Source organism: Epinephelus moara, chromosome 18 (genome assembly GCF_006386435.1).
Source record: "Epinephelus moara isolate mb chromosome 18, YSFRI_EMoa_1.0, whole genome shotgun sequence".
Classification (NCBI taxonomy): domain Eukaryota; kingdom Metazoa; phylum Chordata; class Actinopteri; order Perciformes; family Serranidae; genus Epinephelus; species Epinephelus moara.
In genome coordinates this window covers 24587180-24607853 of record NC_065523.1, presented here as the reverse complement: position 1 = coordinate 24607853, position 20674 = coordinate 24587180, and the positions used below count along the sequence as shown (strand labels likewise).

The window sequence follows — 20674 nt, the reverse complement described above, 5'->3', positions numbered from 1 at the left end:
GGGAATGTCACACTGAATTCCGCCTCGCTGTTTTTTAACAAAAGGTTCAATCACGGAATGGGGGTTGAGGTTTGTCTTGCCTCTAAGCCAGCAGTGGAGGTGGTAACAGTGCCGAATTGATGTCTGCGTGAAAGGGACAGCAGGCAGGACGGGTCCATGGACAGGATGATGTTTTCATGATGTGCTATGTGTGCGACCCATCCCATCCAGGAGATTGAAAGAACAGCTAGTAGCAGTTTGCTAACAACTCAAAGAGGAAGAGCAGCAGCTGAAAGTATCCACAAACTGGGGAGACACTCAGTACGTTTACATGCACGCAGTAGTCGAGCTAAGCTCATAGCTAATCAGTCAAGTCGGACTTCTCGTCTTGTCTGAGTATACATGCAGAAGAGAAATTTCTGACCAAGTGTGTCTGACTCCGCCTCGATAGGCGGCTCTGTGTCCTTTTTAATATAGTGCGCATTGAACTAGTTCCGGTTGACCTGAAGAGGAAGCTAATGACAAATGAAGATGGCGGAGCATGAATGTAGTTTCCACGTCTGTCCAGAGGTGCGTCTTCTGCTTCTCGGTCGCCATGGTGTTTGTTTGTTTGTTTGTTTTTCCGGGAGCTACTGCAGTGCTATATACTGAACAGCTGCTACGTCATTTCCTTCTTCTTCCGGGTGAAAGTCCACAAAAGAGAAGGTGGTGCATGCGCAGAACGCCGAGTCTGACTCCAGTCCGACTGAGTGGATACATGCAGCAATAGTTGCATTTTCAATTGATATCTGGGTGTGTTAGTCGAGCTACGGATAGTCCGGTTTCAGTCGGACTAAGCTGTTTACATGCATTTAAAAGTCCGGCTAAGCCAATAATTCCATTTTCTCAAGCTGCATGTAAACGTACTGAGTGATTACATTTACATGCATAAATGTTCATGTTTTTTGTCTCTTTTCTAAAAAGACAATATTCCTACAAGCCATTTACATGGCTAATGAAAATTAATATTTCACCTATATTCCAGTGTGGAGCTGCTTGTCATTTTGCATCTTTGTGTCAAAATAGCTTTTTTTTTCTCGACTTGTTGGACTGTGCAATCACAGCCTCCCTCTTTCGTTCCTTCAACCACCTTCTTAAAACAGTCAGTGTTGTGATATATTTGCATATTCAAAACCCTGTTGATATCAAAGTCTTTCATAATGTTTAAAAGTAGGTTTGTTTCCTCTTCTGGACAGAAATGTGGGCTTCTCTTTTGAGCATGCGTCTCTACTCCAGCCTTGCAAACTGTTGGCAAGTTGGGTTGTGTACAACAAATCTATGGCAATACACAGAGCCAACAACAAAAGGCTTGGTGTTGCTAACGGTGCAATCCAAACTGAGATGCATATTCTGAATGGGCTGTATACATGCCCGAATAATGCAATCTCACGTCTTAATCAGAAAATGCCAAATCAAGAAAAAGGATTAATCTGGGCTATCCAAATGGAATATGTTTACATGACCCACAACAAATTCAGTTGTTTCTACTGTGAAAAGTTGTGGATGGTACCACAGGAACTCTTCATAGCATCCCCATTTTTGGTCCCACATCTGTTGGGGTACCTTGCACACAGATCTGGTACTAAAAGGTGGAGCTGTGAACACTGCAAAGAATTTTACCCATAAAAGGGATAATGGAACCAGCATAAGGAAGACATATGTAGAACGACAGCTGAAATACTGAAAGGCTCTTGTGCGAAAAGAGTAATGTAGTGAATGAAGTAGCACTGACCATCAAAGTAAATCACTGGTCATTTGTTGCCACTGTCTCTCCCACGCCTTGCAGATGTCTCTGCTCCTGGCTGAGCAGGAGAAAGAGCAACAGCGCCTCTGTCTGGTCAGCACATGGAATCACACATATAAATAGGAGATGACCAAAAATGTTTTTTTTAAAGCAACAACAAAACCTGTATTTTGTTGTTTAGTTAGAATGCACTACTGATGAGTGTGTGTGTGTGTGTTTGTGTGTGTGTTTGTGCATTTTACAAGCTGGAGGAGACAGAGAGAAGACTGAAGGAGCAGGGCTGTGCGGCCTTTGAGTGGGGATGCTTGTGGGTGGAACTGTAGGTCTGTGAGTGACAGTCATCATGTTTTGAGCCTGTCCTAAGCCCTGCTCACACACCATCTGAGCATAGGTACCACCATGCTCACTTATCATTGTGTTGGAGTTTGTATCAGTGGTGGCAAAAAACTGCACAGACAGAAGAGTATTGTAGTTCATTAACTCTGGAGAAATCGGGCCAGAGGTTTTTACTGCACAGGAAAACTCTTCATTTATAAACTGGCGTCATCACTTGTGGCTTCTTCACTCGCAGACTGCTGAAAACAGAGAAGGTCAAACACCTGCGGCAGACGGTCACGGTGAGACAACACCCTCACAAACACACACAAAATGCACACTTAAAACCAACCAATGAAAAACAAAAACAATAAATGGATTGTCATGTGTGTGACTGTGGGAAAAACTGTATATTTCTGAATGTGCACTGTGTTTATGTGTGTTTAGGATACGCAGGAGTTCATCTGTTCATTCCAGACTGAGGCTCCACAGAAGAGAGGCCCCTGCTCAGCACAAGATCGATCCCTGCAGGAGAGTTAAAGCTCAGGTACTAATGTGTAGTTACTGTCTGCAGACAGCAGAGGTCCATCCTTCTTTATGTTCATGCGTGTGTCCTCTGTCCCTCCAAGCAGAGAGGAAGCTACGAGACATGGTAACCTGAAAATCAATCAACCATGTAGCCATGTTTAATCAGAAGAAGTTGACATTTGCTGCTTCTCTTTTGAAGGAAGGCCTGAAGGAAAGTTAACATGATACATGTCAACATATACATGATTTGTTAATGTTGTTTGTAACATATAGTCAAGAGCTTTTCTTGTTTGGCAGCTTGATTACCAGATTTACAAAGTGACTTACAGGGAACACAGTTTTGTGGCAACCTCATAACATGCCTCATCTGAAGCTGTCAGTGGCAGTACTTTTATCTTCAACTACGTTCTTTGCTGACTGTGTTGAACCTGCAGGAGAAAGCCGAGAACCCCAAGGAAACCAAATAAAACAACAGATATTATTAAGTCAATATTTTTGTGTACAAAATGTTCTGCTTCAGTCCATCGTCGGCAATCAACCTTTCAAACCAACATTTTCACCTTTTATTAAAGAAAGATAGTTTAAATAAAAGTTAACAACAAATAAATCCATTTTGCATCTTTATTGTAACCTACTGGTTTTTGCTGCAGCTCTGTAAAGTTACAATGTTGTCATGTAGATGGCAGAGTAATATTTTTAGTGCTGTCATGCTGATTTGATCACGTTCTAAATGTCTAGTTGACCAATCAGGTTGCCTGATCAGATCTACTTGTTGTATAATTGTGTTTTAACACTTCTACCACTACCACTCCTCCTGCTGGAGATACATTCCTCACTCCACTCCTGAGAAAATGTTGCTATCTTGCACATCAGTGAAGTTTTGTTGATTTTAAATAATCAGCTGTACATCATTTTAATCAGGCCAGAGGCAACAGTGAATGTAAATGTTCAGGAACTGGTACACCCACTTGTTCTCTGCGATTCCACACTGACTTTATACGTCTGCGTCAGTATTATTCAGTGTGTTGATGGTGTGTAACATTGCTGTATGCTCTCTTTTGATTTCTTTTTTTTTTAAATGCCAAAATGTCATGTGTCACAACCAAACTAGAGCAAACTACATCATCTCCCAGGTCACGAACCAAATACACTCTCCATTCTTTGCTTACTGACTTCTTACCTCTTCTCAGGTGGGTATAGTTTCACACAAAAAGATTTTATTTTTACAGTACCACGATAAAATGTTTTGGTTCCATCTGTCTGAGGGTCCTTAGCATGGAAATGTTTTGGAGCTCCTCACCAAACTACATTTCAAGCAGCTCATGTTGCATCTTTTTAAGGACTTTTTTTTTTTTTTTTTTAGAAGACCTGTATGTGTGTTAAAACTGTCCCTATCGTGTACGCATCATTTATAACTTCCAGGCATCATGGCAGCATACTTACCGCTAAACAGACTCTTGCAAAAAGAACAACCCATTTGTCCTGAAGAGAAACTTACATTAAGGCAGACACTTGCTAAACACAGGGTGTTTTACTGTAACATCATTTGAGTGTAAGTGCATGGAAGGGCAGAGAGGTGTGCTCTCTGGGCTTTCCATGTAGGGTTGTGGAAGACATTTTCTGTACAGACCTGAGGAAAAGCAAAGAGGCCCCAGAACAGAGCCATACCGCCAAATGTAATACTGCAAATGGAAATAAAGTTTTCTTTGACTTAAGTGTTCCTGACCGAAATAACATTAACAAAGGCTCAGTCAGTAATTTGACTGTCAGACTGGTGTGATGATTGCAGATGACGTTCAGGTGTGCAGTGAGTGGGGGAGTGGGAGAAGACGAGCGGGGAGGGAAACAAGCAAACAGACCAAACCAAAAGACACCAAGCACACGTCACCCAGACAAAGAAATAACACCCCAAACACACAGGCAGGGGTCACAGTTTTAACTGACACATTTATTTGTGTATTACAGTCATCCTCAGTGTATTTTAAATCCAAAAGACTGGCACACATCTTAAGATCATATGGAGAGGGCCTCATCAACACATTATATGAAGCAATATGAGGCGCTTCTCCAAACAAAGTAAACAAGGTTTATCAGTATTTCTTTGAGTCACAGTGCCTTGTGTCATGATACAGCAAAATCATTTTATATACAGGCATTTTTTTTAACATTAACTTTTACTAAATGTACAAACTGTTTACAAAATCATTTAGAGCAGAATATAAAACACAATTACAATGTATGATATTACCTATTGAACCTAAAAGATCAGATGTCACCTGAGATGAAGAGATGTATGATTGTTTTGGACCAAAGTTACTAAATATGTTTTAGATACATATGCCGTGTCTGTTTCTTTCACTTGTTTCCCGCCAGACTCGTAACCGTTAAAGTGAAATTATTTTATACACACATGCTTCGAAAATACACCCCAACATGCACAGACGATCATAATACAAGATAACAATAAAAACCTGCACCTGGTGGAATAAGGTTGATAATTTTTTATGAGACAAGTCCTTAAAGAAAAATGTAAAGCTGTCACTGTTTCCATGGTAAAGAAAAAACTATGAAAGTTGCAGAGTTACAAAGTGCTCTTAACTTAATCAGTGTGGCCTTTAACTGGTAGAAAAGATATTGTAGTTCCTACGTTGGTTGTTGATGACTTTGTTGCTGATCGACAGTGGCACGGGATACGGGATGAAATGATCAATAATCACACGTAACACTGATTATCACTCCTGATTTAAGCTGACACAGTAGGACGGCTGTAGTCTGAACTAGGCATTAGAACTTCCTTATGCAAATTAACAACTCACCTGATGGCACCAGGAAAAGAGATGCAGAACTTGTGGTTTGTAAAAGAACAGGGAAACTGAGGGGTTGTTGATGATATCTATAAAGTTGATGGCACGGCAAGCTACATCTACTATTTGTATTCACAGAACTTGATTTACAGTTTTCTGCGTAGACTTCGGTTGTTTGGTGTCTGCAAAAACATAATGCTAATTTTCTACAGAACAACAATAGAGTCCATTGTACGGTGCGGTATCACCAGCTGGTTTGGGAACCTAAATGTCAAATCAAAAACTCAGATTCTCAACCTGGTCAGAGTAGCGGGTAAGATTATGGGTCACCCCCCGCTTAACCCTCAGGAACTGTTCAATCAGGCCGTCATCACTCAGGCAAAAAACATTCTAAATGACAGTTCTCATGTTTTGTTCAACAAATACTCACTAATGCACTCAGGGAGAAGGTACAGGATTCCCTTATGTAAACACAACCGGTACAAACATTCCTTTGTCCCGTTGTCAGTCAAGCTCATTAATGAGCAAATGTAAGCAGGTATTGTGTACTGTGTATTGCATACAGTGTATTAGCACCTTAATGTGTACTTTTTTTCTGTGTACGGTGTATTAGCACCCTTACGTGTACTAGCACCTTGATGTGAACCAGCACTTTAAATATGTACCAGCACTTTAATATGTACCAGCACTCTAATGTGTACCAGCACTTTAACTTCAACGAGTAGGCATGGCAAATTGCACAGCTCAGATGAGCAAATATCTTTTTGCACATTGGTCCCTATCTGGTTACCAGTATGTTTTTTTTTTTTTTAGATGCTGAATGTTTTACTGTCTTTTATGTATTTTTGTTTGTATGTTTCGTGCTGTTTAAGCAGCAGTACTCTGTCTCTAATCCAAATTTCTCCCAAGGGAGACAAATAAATGGACTTTGACTTGACTTATATAAACAACCAAGTGTTTTTCAGCATTTTTGGCTCTGTTGCTGCGAGCGCTTTAGCCCTCCAGTCACTCTAGTATCTCTCATAAGTGTTTGGTACAGGCACAAGCCAACCATCCACATACTCACATTTACACCTGATGTCCTCTAAGAAGAAAGCTTTCTGCTGACCTGTCCTTTCGACTCTCACAAAAATAGTCTTAGATGCATTGTTAGGATGCATGTCGCTGAATATAGTATCAGGTTTGATGTCATACAGGTGGACCACAATGATTGGACAAGCCTGGCACTGACAGTTGGATGTGCACACACAGTTCTCTTTAATAAGCAAAATCAAGCGTATTTCTCCATAGCAGCCGTTCTTGAGTTTAATAACACAGTCCGTCTTGTCTGACTGGTTACCATTTGTCGATTGATAAACAGTGTGTCCATTACTGTAGCTGTCATAAGCTTCTACCGATCTGACAAGAACTGGCCGTTTTAAGAGCTCTTCTATTGGTAGTTTTATGGATCCTGTGAGATCCAGATGGCGTGATTTTCCAAGCGGTTTGTCAGAGCCATTGCCATCTTTTACAGGTGTGAGCTTGGCTAATAACTCACTAAAATCTGATTGTCGGCTAAAAACTAAAGAACTAAGGTGTCTGGGTATGAGCTGCCAAAGGAGAAACCCCTGGCAAATTTGTTGAGGGTCATTACCTATGCCATTGAGCACTTCCCTCAAATATCTATTGTTTCTCTCAAAACTAAATGCTGATGTTGCCCAGAGCGGCCCCCAGTTCAGCACACTTTCTTTGAGGTGGATTAACTGATGGCAGTTGAAAGACACATTTTCCTCACCGTAAAGGACTTTCATGTCTTTTACAAAGCGTACCAAAGATTCATGGGCCACCTGAAGGTCACGTTGAGATATTGATTCTTGTAGGAGAATGTGAACGCTGAATGACAAATAAAAATAATGTTCCAGAAATGTAGGCTGCACGATACCTGGCAGGACACTGATCGCATAAAATAAAAGGAACGCTCGCCACTCTGATGCTTTCCATGTGTCCCTACACTTCAGTGGACGCGGAGATCTGTTTTTTTTACCCAATGCTGGTTTTAGACTGAGAAGTCGGGAGTCAATTTGTGCAATCTGTTGACCTACATACCAGGGTTTCATCGAGTTGACTGGGTCCAACCACAGGAACACAAGTTGCTTGGACACACCAAGCAGAACCGAATGCAAGTACTCAGGAACAAATCCAAAAACAATGTCAAACAAGGGAAGTTCGGAAAGCAAGGAAAAGCCTTTTACTCCATTTTTTGGGTCAGAGTCTTCAGCCTGCATTGCATTATCTTTAAACATTTCGTCTGACCTTGCCTCTTGTTTCTCTTCATCATATGGGTAGGACCTCATGGACCCACTGCCTTTTTTGACCATCATGCCAGGGTGCAAGCACCAGTCACAACCATATTCACCGTTGAATCGTTTGCAATTCCGGAGGAGTGGCCTCGCAACGGCATCAGAGGAGCAAACCAAGGAGAAGACTTTTGAGAAGTGAACTGTATCATTGCTGTCGCTCCACTGGAAGGGATTTTGGGCTAAGTCAGAACATTCATCAACAAAAGGCTTTAGAAATGTGTTCATCTCAGGATTTCCTTTGCCAAACCAAAGTCCTGCAACTATCACATTTTCTTTTCTTTGTGTGTAAGGAAGTTCATTGATAGTAAACTGAAGGGGCCAAAGCGAGTATGTGTCTGAGTTATATATTGGTACGCCATCACAATTCCATGACAGTGTAAGGTCATCAGCAGCCAATGTTCCTTGTTTAAGCAGATTCTGGTACATCCTCCCATCCATCACATCTTTAATGCCATCCTCCTGGTTGACTGTTTTTGGTAACAACTCAGTGCCATGGTTCTTGAGTATGTTTTTCAGGAGGTCTTTCAGTGATGCAAACAAAAAGAAGTCTCCATTTTTAGTGCTGCTTTTTTTGTTGAACATTGTACCACATTTCAAACAAGAAGTACCATCAGGATTTTTTCCCATGTAGTTTTGACAGCGAGGGCAGTAAAATACAATAGACAAGACAGGAGTCTTATCCGACGGATACTTAGATGCAACAGCCAGGTTAGGGCAGAGAAAATTCAGTAGAGCCATTAAGTCAGCCACTGCTGTAGTTAGATGGTGACGCAAAATGAAGAGAATCACAGCAAGTAGGCCTGTGCTCGAGTTACTGTTGGGCATTGGCTCTCCACTCTGCAAAGACACAACAAATATTTTCATATGCATACAGCGTGTCTTACACGTCCCAGGGATGTAATTATCGCAGATGTACATTGTAATTAAAGATACATAAATCAAAAAGGTGCTTCAGGACATGTCTGAGAATCATCACATATTTAAATTTAAATTTAAAGTAATCCAGTAATAGTTGTTTGTCACTCTGACATAGCAAACACCAAATGCTAATAGCTAATTTGGCATACTTTTAGTGGTGCTAATTTGCCAAAATGTAAGCAAATATGGGCTAAAGAGAATGAGAAAGAGAATAACAGTAATTCTTTTGGTGGTCCTATTGGCTCTCAATAAGTCAACATGTTCACATCCCAACTCATCAAATAACGCTGCTTTGTCAGTGGACCTACAAGTCAAAATGTGACGCACCAGGTAGCCTCCTACGTAAGTTTTGGACATTCAAGGATGGTGTCTCAATTAACGCTTGTTACATGCATTTTCAAAACACTTTTCAAACTACATTTCTCTATTCACAGCAAATGTACAGTTTTTGCTCATTACATACATACAGTCTTCTTCAAATTAAACTAACTACGTAGGTAAAACACATTTTTATGTTTATTTCCTATTTTCTTAATTTCCTAAAATACACATATCTTGCTCCAGATGGGATTTAAAATAAAGGAGGACCAGCGAGTTACAGAAAACAGTAGCTTAGTATTAATGTAATCATTACTTGGGTGAAAAATACCCACTTACTCACTCCAGACGGGATTAAAACCTCTGACCAGTGCATGTAATGTTAAACCCACCTCACCACCCCGACAGAAATAAATCAAGTCCGATCTGAGCTTTACAGTAAAACTTCTTACCATTTCATTGTCACGATCTGTGTCAGATGTTGAAGTAGACTCAAAGTGCCATGGAAAAATAGTTGGGTCCTGCGTATGAGAACATCTGATTAGAACCTGCAGTCTGCTTAATTAAGGTGAGTTATCAAAACCATCTCAAAGTAGGCGGCTCTGGCCGTCGCAATCTTGGCAGTTCCTGACTCTGCCCAACTCCTGCCCAATCAAAAATGGGCAAAGAGGCGGGCCAAATGAAGCCTGGTTGCTTAAACTCGCCCACCTCGCTCGAAGCTGCTAAGTTAGCTAAGGCTAACAAGCTAGGCTAACAAGCTACGCTACTTTGGCTAGCCCTGTGGTGTTGGCTGCTCCCGCTCATGCTTCCCCTTGGTGCCAGCTCCCTCACGAAACAAAATATCCAAAAGGCACAAACACGGCTGAGAGGTCAGGTTCAATGACTTGTGAATTAGAATAAGATGACGCCTAGCAGACAGCCAGCGGCTAGTTAGCCACCCGTGATGGCGCCACCTGTCGCTCAAAGTGACCACGCCCTTAATTATGCGCAACTTTAAGCCTTAATAAAATTTAAACGGATGAGTTACAAAAAAAATCACCCCCGTACAGTTAACTATAGAGACCAAACCGTAAACCAGGCTGTAAACATGTTTATTTCTGCTGTAAAGTTGAGCATTTTAACATGGGGGTCTATGGGCTTTTCTCCCCTTTTTTGTTTTTGGCACTTTCGCATTGGCTTCACTCGTCATCCCTGGAGGTTGACGGTTTGTACCGTCCCCATTTTAGGTCCCCCCTCTGTTGGGGTACCTAGCAGACAGATCTGGTACTAAAAGGTGGAGCTGTGAACACTGCAGTCTGTTGATTGGTCAATAGAGGATGGTCACTCTACTCAGGGCTGAGTTGTGGCTGGTTTTGAGGCTCGTGTAACCACTGTTCATACTGTGGAGAGTTTTATTAGACTGTAACTATAAAATAAAAGGATGTTTTGCTGCCTCTCGCAGCAGCTGGAGTCTGAGAAAAAAAAACTTAATTTACTCTTGACACACTGAAGGCCAGAGTCCATGGGACCCTTTTTGAAAACCCCTACCCACCCATACTTGTAAAGCTCACTACCAGAACCAAATGTCCCCTGTCAATATGCCTAAGTCAAAGCCACACCCAACCTGCACCTGTGATAAACACACACAGGCTACAGTCATTTACATGCAGCTGGGTTCTCCGTTCTTGAATTACAAATCCAGCAGGGAAGAGTCTCTTTCACTGGCTGCTCTCGATGCCAGGATGGCAAAAACATTATGCACAAAATTACTGCCAAGTTAGGACAGGAGTTTTATTAGAAAACTGTAACTATAAAATTAAAGGATGTTTTTTTGCCTCTTGCAGCAGCTTAAGGTGGAATGTTAACTTGTCAACATGAATCAATCAACACATCTTAAATATTCCATATGACAACTTTGACCATTACTGTAGTTTTTATATGACTACACTTTGGATCTTCAAACTTGTACTTGATGTGAACTGCATATATTGATTGATCATATAAAAAAAGCGTTGCGGAGCATCTTTCCTGTGGGCTAAAGCAAAATTAAACCCCCAAGCTTGCCTTAGAAGGACTAAATACACAAACCTGCAAAAAAAATCCCATGGAGAAAGACTCTCACTGCAGCCTGTTTTATTTTGGTCTGAAGGGTTACTTTTGGTTCCAAAGGTACCATACTGGAAGTGTTTGCTGGAAACGGGCTGTAGAAACCTCCAGAAGATATTAAACTTGGTCTGACTGTGTCTGTAGTGGAGGGTATATGCAAATATACAGGCTATACCCTCCTCATTTTCTGGCAGTATACCAACCTATCAGCCAAAAGCCATTGGAATATATAGAAGAGAACACCCACTTTCTCCCCAGCAACCTACCCATCTACCTATCAGTACACCCACCTTATCAACTACCACTACGCCACTGCATGAAAGCAGTATGGCTGTGTAAGAAAACAATTTAGTGTGTTTTCCAAAATGTGAAACTATTCCTTTAAAAGAGCATAATTTAAGTGTCATTCTGTTCAGATTGCTCATGCGGTCACAGCACTTACCAGTTCAGGGCTGTCCTCTTGGTCTGAATTTGTGTCAGTTTTAGTGTCCATCATTTCAGGAGTATAAGCAAGCTTTCTTTTCAGGGTCTGCAGTGTGGACAGATGGTTAGATTTTCTTTACAAGCACATACTGCTACCTAAAATTCTTTTTCACTTGTGATTTCAACTAAAAGTTTGACATCATATCACTCTGCACCAGTACGCTACTTTGTCTTTTCCATATACAATCCTAACTTTATGCGTTTATGTTTCAGTGTCTGTGATCTCTCCTGAGATGTTTGGTTGAGTAGTTATATCTAGCTGTTTTTTTGTCTCTGTAAGGTACTTGCTTGTAGTGTGGTGAAATCTAACTACAGTACCAGAGCTGCTGCTGTTCCATTAAAAAAAATAAGATAGACAGTGTTGGATATTACTGGAGAGGTATCTGCATGCATGAGGGATGTGGAATCATTCTTGTGTATGACAGATAATGTTATTGCTGAGAACTAATAGAATTTCAGTGTCAACGTGTCTATAACATACAGTGGCACATTACCTCTAAGTATTCTTTGAGTCTCTTTCTGAATTTTACTCTTGGTCCAGTTTTAGGAATCAAGTCATTCAAGGTGCCTGACTCCTCAAGACATAGGAAAGTGTCCTTGTCAATGCCTTCATCTAAAATTAAAAGAAATATAAAAATGAAACTTCAATAAATACACAGAATATGTACCATATCAAGGATATGGTTGTTTATCATGAAACAAGCAGGCTTAGCTAATGTCACTGAAGCAGAACTGTAACAGTGTTTTACCTTCAAATCTCTGAATCAGCTCACTGAGATTCCACTCAGTTAATTTATCCCGGACAAAATCACACGTCTCCATGGAATTCCACTGCAAATGTGGGAAACAGACAAATGGTCGAATCAATTCTGGCGTTTTATTAATCACATTACATCACATCAAGGATTTCCTACCAGTGGCTGGAAAAGACTGGACTGAAAGACACAGAAGCACTAATCATGGCAGCACAGGAACAGGCACTTAGTACAAGATCAATAGAAGCAGGGGTCTACCACAGCAGACGGGACCCCAGGTGCAGGCTGTGCAAAGATGCTCCTGAGACAGATCAGCACATAATAGCAGGGTGTAAGATACAGGCAGGAAGAGCATACATGTGACGCCATAACCAAGTGGCTGGCATAGTGTACAGGAACATCTGCACTGAGTATGGGCTAGAGGTCCCAAGGTCACCTTGTAAGGACGTTGAGAGTGACAGAGCTAAGATCCTGTGGGACTTCCAGATCCAGACTGACAAACTGGTGATGGCTAACTAACCGGACATCTTGTTGATCAACAAACAACGGAAGAAGGCAGTGGTGATAGATGTAGCAATCCTGAGCGACAGCAACATCAGGAAGAAGGAATACGAGATGCTCAGAAAATACCAGGGGTTGAAAGAGGAGCTAGAGAAGATGTGAGGAGTAAAGGCAACAGTGGTGCCAGTGGTAATCAGAGCACTGGGGGCTGTGAAAAATATGTCAGCTGAGTAGTCCATAAAGAGAACAAATCCCTGTACTGATTCTGTCATCTCTCTGCTGCATGTCCTTCTTTTGCACATTTCTTTTTAAGATGACTTCAGAACTTCAAGGTCCTGAGTAGAGCACATTACCTGTAGGTATTCTTTGAGTCTCTTTTTGAATTTTACTCTTGGTCCAACTTTAGGAATCAAAGCATTGATCCCTGCTGAATCTCCAAGACTTAGGAAAGTCTCCTTGTCAATACCTTCATCTGGAATGGACGTCAAACAAAACTGATTAATCTTGATGATGACACCTTGGGTCCTGTTTTCATAAAGAGGAAAAATAAATGTCTTTGTCCTGATTCTGAAGTGAATCATTGTAAATACACACATGTCAAGGGACACATTTAAAATTCAGGGTATGAAGATGCTGAACTTTAAAAGAGTTATGTTAGAGAGTTTTGTCTCGCTGAAGATGAAGTATAAAACATCTTACATCTTCATAACAGTAACCCACAACCAAGCTATTTACACAAAGGATATGTCTTCAATTTCAGTGGCATTAACTACAGTCCTGACTGTACTTACCAACGCAGACTGGTTATACAGTACCTTCAAATTTCTGCACGAACTCACTGAAGCCCCACTCAGTTAATTTGTTCTGGACAAAATCAGATGTCTCCATGGCAATCCACTGAAAAAATTATCAGCAATTAAAACTGATGTTAATATTAGCAGTGTTATTAAACATTCTCAATGACATACTAGAATTTTCTAATTTAATTCTCAGATGCCTGACCTCAGGGTTGTTGGTTTCTCAATAGGCGCTCCAAAACTACGGAGCTCCGTTCCTCCTGCCATACACTTTTAGTAATGCTAGCGACATAGCTGTAGATTTGGCAGCATCAGCCTGTCAACCACCTTGGTCCAGACTCAAACATCTCAACAATTATTTAAGGTATTGCCATGAAATTTAATAAAGACATTCATGGTCTAGTCTCCAGAGGATAAATCCTAATAATGTTGGAGACCCTCTGACATTTCCTCTTGTGCCACAGACACAACATGTTTTGGCTTTAGTGAAATATCTCAACAACTTTCGGATGGATTGCCAGAATGTTTGGAACAGACACACAATTACTCATCTCCCTTTATCAGTGCCTAACCCAGGGTTTCCACTACATGTAATTGATCGTGGCGCACCGCCACGGCAAAATAAAAGCCGCCACACCTTAAAAATTAGTTGTTGTTGTTGTTTTTAATGTGAAAACAATGTTAAGTAGTATATTGTATGAATGGATATATAGGTTATATTAAAAAAAAAAATTCACAATCGAATCTCGTGCCATCGAACGAAGCTTTTGAGCTTCGAATTTTTTGGGTCAGCCCTAGTGAAGACAGACCTGAGAAACAGGCTGCAGGGGGACCATCTGGCAGCATGCCTCCTACTCAGCATCAATGGGCCACCTCTGGCTGAGTTCCCATATCACAGAGCATTAGAACTCTTTTTCAAAAAAGTGAGAAAAATAATGCTCTCAGCCAGGCTGCAAACTATGCCATTAGATTTACAGCTGTACAGTTGTGCAATTTTGTTTTTTTCCAGTGTTCATGTTCAGCTGGTTGTGGACTCAGTTGAAAAACAAATAAATAATTTATTCATAAACATTCTTAGTTGTCATAATCATAAATTTTTTTGCTGCCGCAGCAGCCACAGCCCCCCTCCCCTACAGCCCACCACAAAAAATCCTAGGGGAAACCCGGCTAACCTAAATTGATTCAGCATGTCTTTAGAACCCTTATGTGACTTCCTGTCTCTCTAGGAGTGTGCTGACTGTAAGTTTTAAAAAGTACTATTTATGTCTGGGGGAATTTGGCTGAGATATGTATAAAAAAAATGCAAAACATTTTACAGAATATTTCCATTTGATACGATGGTGCAGCCATGACAAACAAGAAGTTTGACTTCAAATCAAGGAGACTGAAAAATTCACACAATTTACAGTGAATGTATAGCTTTCAAAAAGAGCTGGGACAAGACAATACACAGAAATATAATACTGTAAGATGATTTTTATAACCTTAAAACTACTAGGGGTTAAATGTTGGCAGAAGGGTACTTCACTTTATGCATTGGACCAACATTTTTTTCATTTATATTTCTGTTGGGATCACTGGGCTCAACAGATGACTTGTTTATTTGTGCAACTTTAAACTGGACATGTAAGCTGTAACTTCAGTCCATGCCAAATGGCAGCTGAAGTCTTTTGTCTTCAGACAAAGACCAGCCAAATAAACTTGGTTTCCCAAGTTTTTTCCACACCTTTGTGTGTGATCTATGACATTATCAGGCCAACAAGATAATTAACTCTCTGCTCTTCAACTTCTTGCTGCCGGGACTCTCCACAGAGGTGGGTCATCGAGCACTTGGAGCTCTTACCTCATTTCTTCTCACCTCTGCTGCATGAAGCAGCAAAGAAAATACTCTTTGCATGTGGACTCTTCTCAACAGACTCAAAAACTCTTCAAAATGGTAGAAGAGACCGGACAAGCAAGTGCTCCAGACAGTGCTGGGCTGACGGCTCAAACCAAGCCAAACCAAGCCAGGCCAGCCCATTGCTGTTGAAAAGGGGTAAAGGTTTGCAAGGTAACTTACCAAACAGAGGACCACAAAGCCAAGTTCACGCCAAGTGCTAACTCTGTAGGGCCAAGAAGGACCAGTTTCCTCTGGCCTGCACTGCTGGAATACAGTACAACAATGACTGCACTGGAACCACAACTCTTCAAAGCCTCATGGACACACCTCTGTATCACTCCCTCCCTAACTGACATGAACACACACACACACACACACACACACACACACACACACACACACACACACACACACACACACACACACAATATTCTAAAGTGTCTTAAGTACATTTAGTTGAGGACATACTGTGTGTTTTCACCTTTGCTTTTTGCCAGGTCTATGTGTGACATGTTTGAATAAATGTTTTTGGAATCCTACTTGCTGCCTGTTTAATGTTATACAAGACTGAATAAATCCCCAACCACCGCTGTGTCAAGAACTCTAAAATACCTTTACCTTTACTTTTGATATGGTGATTTTGGCCACAGTTAATATACGGTTAGTATTTTAATTTTTAGTCAAAGTTCCAAATTGATAGTTAAGTATATTATAGTAGACTGACTTAATTAATTGGTTATCATTTGTCCTTTTTGCCACATGAGGTATTATTTAATTGGATAATTATTATAATATTATTTATTGGAGTTTTATGGTGGTTGAAGGAGCATGCTAAAATGTTTCCTAACTTGGCAGTAATTTCATGCAAAATGTTTTTGCCATCCTGGCATTGAGCGCAGCCAGTGATAGAGACTTTTCCTCTGCTGGATTTGTAATCGAACAACAAGAAAACCCAGCTGCATGTAAATGACTGTAGCCTGTGTGTGTTTAACCACAGGTGCAGGTTGGGTGGGGCTTTGACTTAGACATATTGTCAGGTAGCCTGTTGGTTCTGGTAGTGAGCTTTACAAGTATGTGCAGGTGCGGGTTTTCAAAAAGGGACCATGCAGGACTCTGGCCTGCAGTGTGTCAGGAAGAGTAGCAAGGCGTCCCTTTGGTCCTTAAACTGAGACCATTAACCTAAATGTTCTACCTCTTTTCTACCTTTTCTACACATATCTGCACAACCATTATTTCTCATTTGTGTAGCAGAATATTTTACTTAATGAATCAGTGGAAAGAATATTGTATTTGTCAATTAAGATGTACTTATGTTTTTTTTCCCTACTTTTGAAGTCAAGTTGATCCACTTCTCTGGTTCACTAGATACTTGTATCTGGGCCGTTGTATAATAACTGTCCCCTCCCTGCACTGACAGAGATCACATGGTTTAATGAATCTAACTGTTGCTGCAACAGAAAGATCAAAACAAGATAATAAAGGCATGGGTAAACTGGTTTAACAGGTTATGGTTTATATGGGGTTAGACATGGTTTAAGGGCACATTGAAGCCAATACACAGCCTCAGAGTGCTGCCAGACAATACATGTTGATCCACAATCAGACCATTAAGGCTAGTAGATGTTGAGTATTTTGCTCGTAACAGTGGTTCTGAATTTGATTTCTCATTGTAGAAATCAGTGCTTCTTACAAAATTTGCAGGGGCATGTATGTATTGCAAGCACTCGCATTTGCGACTAAAAATAGGTGCGTAACTTGTGCCACAGCTTTGAGCGCACATAGGGTCTTCATAGAAAACATATAGAGTCAAGACTCAAAGTGTTTATTGTCATATGCACAGTAAGGACACGCGTTTCCCTGCAGAATGAAATTCGTTCTTTTCTGTCGTCAATTAATGCTAAACAATATAATTCTGAAGTATAAAATAGATCAAAATATATACGGTGAGCACTGTTTTAATATCTCCTTGCTTAATGTAATTTTAATTTGCCTGATGCGGCTGGATCTGTGAGCGTTTGGTCGCTAAGAAGACTGTTAAGAGTGGGTCAGCTCGATCCTACAGCTCCTTCTTAGTGAAAGATCTTCTTAAGCTAAGTGCAAATCTGGGAAACACGTTTTTCTTTCATGGGAGGCTTAAGAGCATTCTTAATAAGCTCTAAGCGCTAAGATCTTCTTAACTGGATCTGGGAAACGCGACCAATGTTAATGTCTCAATAGGCATAAACCTTCAACTTTTGGGTCGCAAATAATTAATATGTTTTACAATGGGACAACACTTGATCTAATGGAAGTTCAACTGCTGCACTGCTGGTGAAACAGGCTCTGTGTCTGCATGACCAGAAGGTGGTAACATTGGGCCATGCTATGTTATGTACTTATGCTCTTAGCATGCAGAGTTTTTGTTTTTACATAGTTAAAATGGTGCCTACCTTCTACCCTGTGCTGGGATTGTGATGGCGGCAGTAGCGGTTCTAGGCCAGTTTCAATGGGAGGGCCAAGCTAGGGCCAGTCCTTTTGATACAGGGGCACATACAAGTAGGGTCAAAAAAAAAAAAAAAATATATATATATATGTATATATATATATATATATACACACATGTATATATATATATATATATATATATATATACTTTTTTTTAAAATCAGTATAGTGAACAAATACAAAGAGGAAAAAAAATATTTGTAAAATTGCAAAAACTTAAATGAAATTTTTTATTTAATTTTTAAAAAAATAAATACAAATCCTACTTGTCTATCCTCCTCCTCTCTACTCTCAATCTTCCTCTTCCTCTCTCCTCCTCATGAATATTTCACCATTTCTTGAACTCTATGGACAAAACAATTGATTGATTTGAATGGTTAATTATAAGCAACAAAAAACTTGTGAAAAAAGTGAAAATTGTCTTTTGGGAGACTTATAATAAGTATAATGAGATATTTTTGACTAGAAATAAGACATTTTGACAAGAATTCAAACAAATACTCTTGGTAAGATTTTGAGGTTTTGCAGTGTAACATTGTTATTGTAATTTATCCTGGTTGCAGGCCTAAAGTGATTCTTACATGTTCATTTTTTAAAAAAACCCCAAAGATGTAAACATTAGATACATAGATACAACAACACAACTTGTTTAGCTAGTTTAGCTCAGTTTATTTCATTCATTGATAAAAGAAAAGAACAATCCAATGTAAACACAAAAGTCTTGAATGAAAGAGAGCAGAAAGAAGTGAATGAAGATGTTGAAGCACAAGCCTCTGTCTCCCTCTCTTCTACCCCTGTCTTCTTCTGCCAGTCTCTCATCTGTGCTTTCCTCCTCTGGTGGATCTTGCCAAACTTGGCTGATATCTGGAGAAAGACAAACCACTTTTAAATAGATATAATGGAGCAATAATCTGCCCCTCCTTCTTCTTCTGCCTGTCCCTCATCTGCGTGACTTTCAACTCTCCCTCCAAGTACCTCAACTTCATGCTGCTTCTCTCTCTTCTCTTCCTGTCTGCTCTGTCTCTGCATCAGTACCACCTTGTCCACTGCTGTTATAGTTATGAGTTATTTTGAAAACTGAAGAGCAAAAAATAATGGGACCGTCAAGCAAAAGAGCACAGCACATATTAAGTCAATACTGTTGCTGTTGGCTTGCTTCAATTATAACGTTACTGTAATGTAAGTTTGCGGTGATCACTTTACAGCTATAACGTTATACCGTAAAAAATGACGGTGCTGAAATCATTTCAATCTTGTTACACAAACACAACTCAAGCTAAACATTCATTCGACAACATTTCCATACCAGACGAAGATCTTGTCTTGTATTTTCAATTGTACTTTAAATAGTTTTACGTTATTCACCTTTGTTTTACTAGAAAACTCGCGCCCTATTCCTCCTTGCGTTGTGTATTCAGCATAGTCCAGTGGGTGCGCCGCTTTAAGTGGTCCGACCGGCGGCAACCTGGTGAGACGATTTAGTTCCGCGTCCCGCGTTGCCCCCGGTTGCCCCCCCTCCGACTCCAGACACAGAGTTACCGGGGCACTGGCCCCTGGACAATATACAACAACTACTTGGACACCAGATAGATAGCAGTTGTGGTGTTTGTTACTGTAAGAGCTTGGGCACTGTAATGTAGCTTTATGTCAGGAAACTTAGCTTTAGGTAAGAACTTTTAGAGTTTTCAGTTAGAGGATTTAGACAAGAACAATGTTGGAAAATCTGTTGTTTATCTTACAGTCAAAATTAATGTTAATATAAACCAACATCAAAGAAGCCAAACTACATGTGGCACTCACAAAAGGGAACTTTATTGAGGTGTATTGGACAGTATACCATATCACACACATTTATGCATTTAAAATCAATGTAGATTAAAACAGAGCAATTGTTGAGTAAATAACAAAAAAACAAATAATCTAGTTTATTACTATAATCTAGACTAGTTCTCTCTACTTCCTATATATGAATGAAGACATACACAAGTCACTATTTTGCAGTAAGCAACAGTTTTGTCCTTGAACATGAAAGAAAAACGTCAGTGTCAGATCTAACCCACAGCATGTATTGTAATGAAGGTTCAAGGTTTAAGTGAGACACCCAAAAAAATCAAATCATTAAAATCAATCAACATTAAACAAATATAATAAAAAACGTGGAAAAAAACATGCACATATTCAAAAAGAAGAAAAACATGTTTAATTGTGAAAAACAAAAAGTCTCTGGGAGATCATAGTACACTGGTGGGTTAGACCTGCACCATAAAAACCACTATAGCCCCGTTTCCACCAAACACTTTCAGTACAGTATCTTTGGAACCAAAGTAACCCTTCAGACATGCCCTGCGTTCCAATACCCATACTACCATACTATTTAGTATGCCAGAAAAAGAATTAGTGTGTCCCAATACATAGTATGTCAGATGCAGTATGCCAAAAGTACCAGGATGTTTTACTACATCCGGCCATATTTCGCAGTATGCATGTCAGCATGCTTCTTTGGCCATTTTGACCCACAATCCTTTGCGCAGCGGAAGTTACGTCGCACTGACTGAGCTGCGTGTACAACCAACGCCCACACTTCCTTTCATACATGGTTTATTTAATTTGAGATACTAAGACACTACATATTAGGACTGCAATGATCTGATTATATACTGTCACATATCATACAGTTTTGCAAGAACACAGTTACAACATTCAACT

At 40.2% G+C, this 20674-nt stretch overlaps 1 protein-coding gene and 1 long non-coding RNA gene across 9 annotated transcripts; one reads left to right on the top strand and one right to left on the bottom strand.

Annotated features, from left to right (window-relative positions):
• Positions 1-496: 496 nt before the first annotated feature.
• Positions 497-7872, top strand: LOC126405954 (uncharacterized). Its single transcript, XR_007571619.1, has 4 exons — positions 497-549; positions 2334-2379; positions 2525-2624; positions 7735-7872. It is a non-coding gene; the product is annotated as an uncharacterized LOC126405954 (long non-coding RNA).
• On the bottom strand, positions 4540-19401 carry LOC126405952 (uncharacterized). 8 transcript variants are annotated; one of them, XM_050070010.1, is made up of 11 exons: positions 19334-19401; positions 18235-18313; positions 17914-17995; positions 15665-15833; positions 13624-13705; positions 13162-13280; positions 12302-12383; positions 12047-12165; positions 11512-11598; positions 9437-9505; positions 4540-8585 (listed from the first exon to the last, which is right to left on the bottom strand). In XM_050070010.1, exons 5-11 carry the CDS (start codon positions 13694-13696, stop codon positions 6420-6422), a joined length of 2715 nt encoding a protein of 904 aa, XP_049925967.1. In that variant the 5' UTR covers positions 13697-13705; positions 15665-15833; positions 17914-17995; positions 18235-18313; positions 19334-19401; the 3' UTR covers positions 4540-6419. The 8 variants fall into 8 exon arrangements, with proteins under 8 accessions (XP_049925967.1, XP_049925962.1, XP_049925964.1 ...); XM_050070005.1 differs by having other exon boundaries at positions 13162-13705; XM_050070007.1 differs by having other exon boundaries at positions 13162-13705; positions 15665-15829.
• Positions 19402-20674: the final 1273 nt, after the last annotated feature.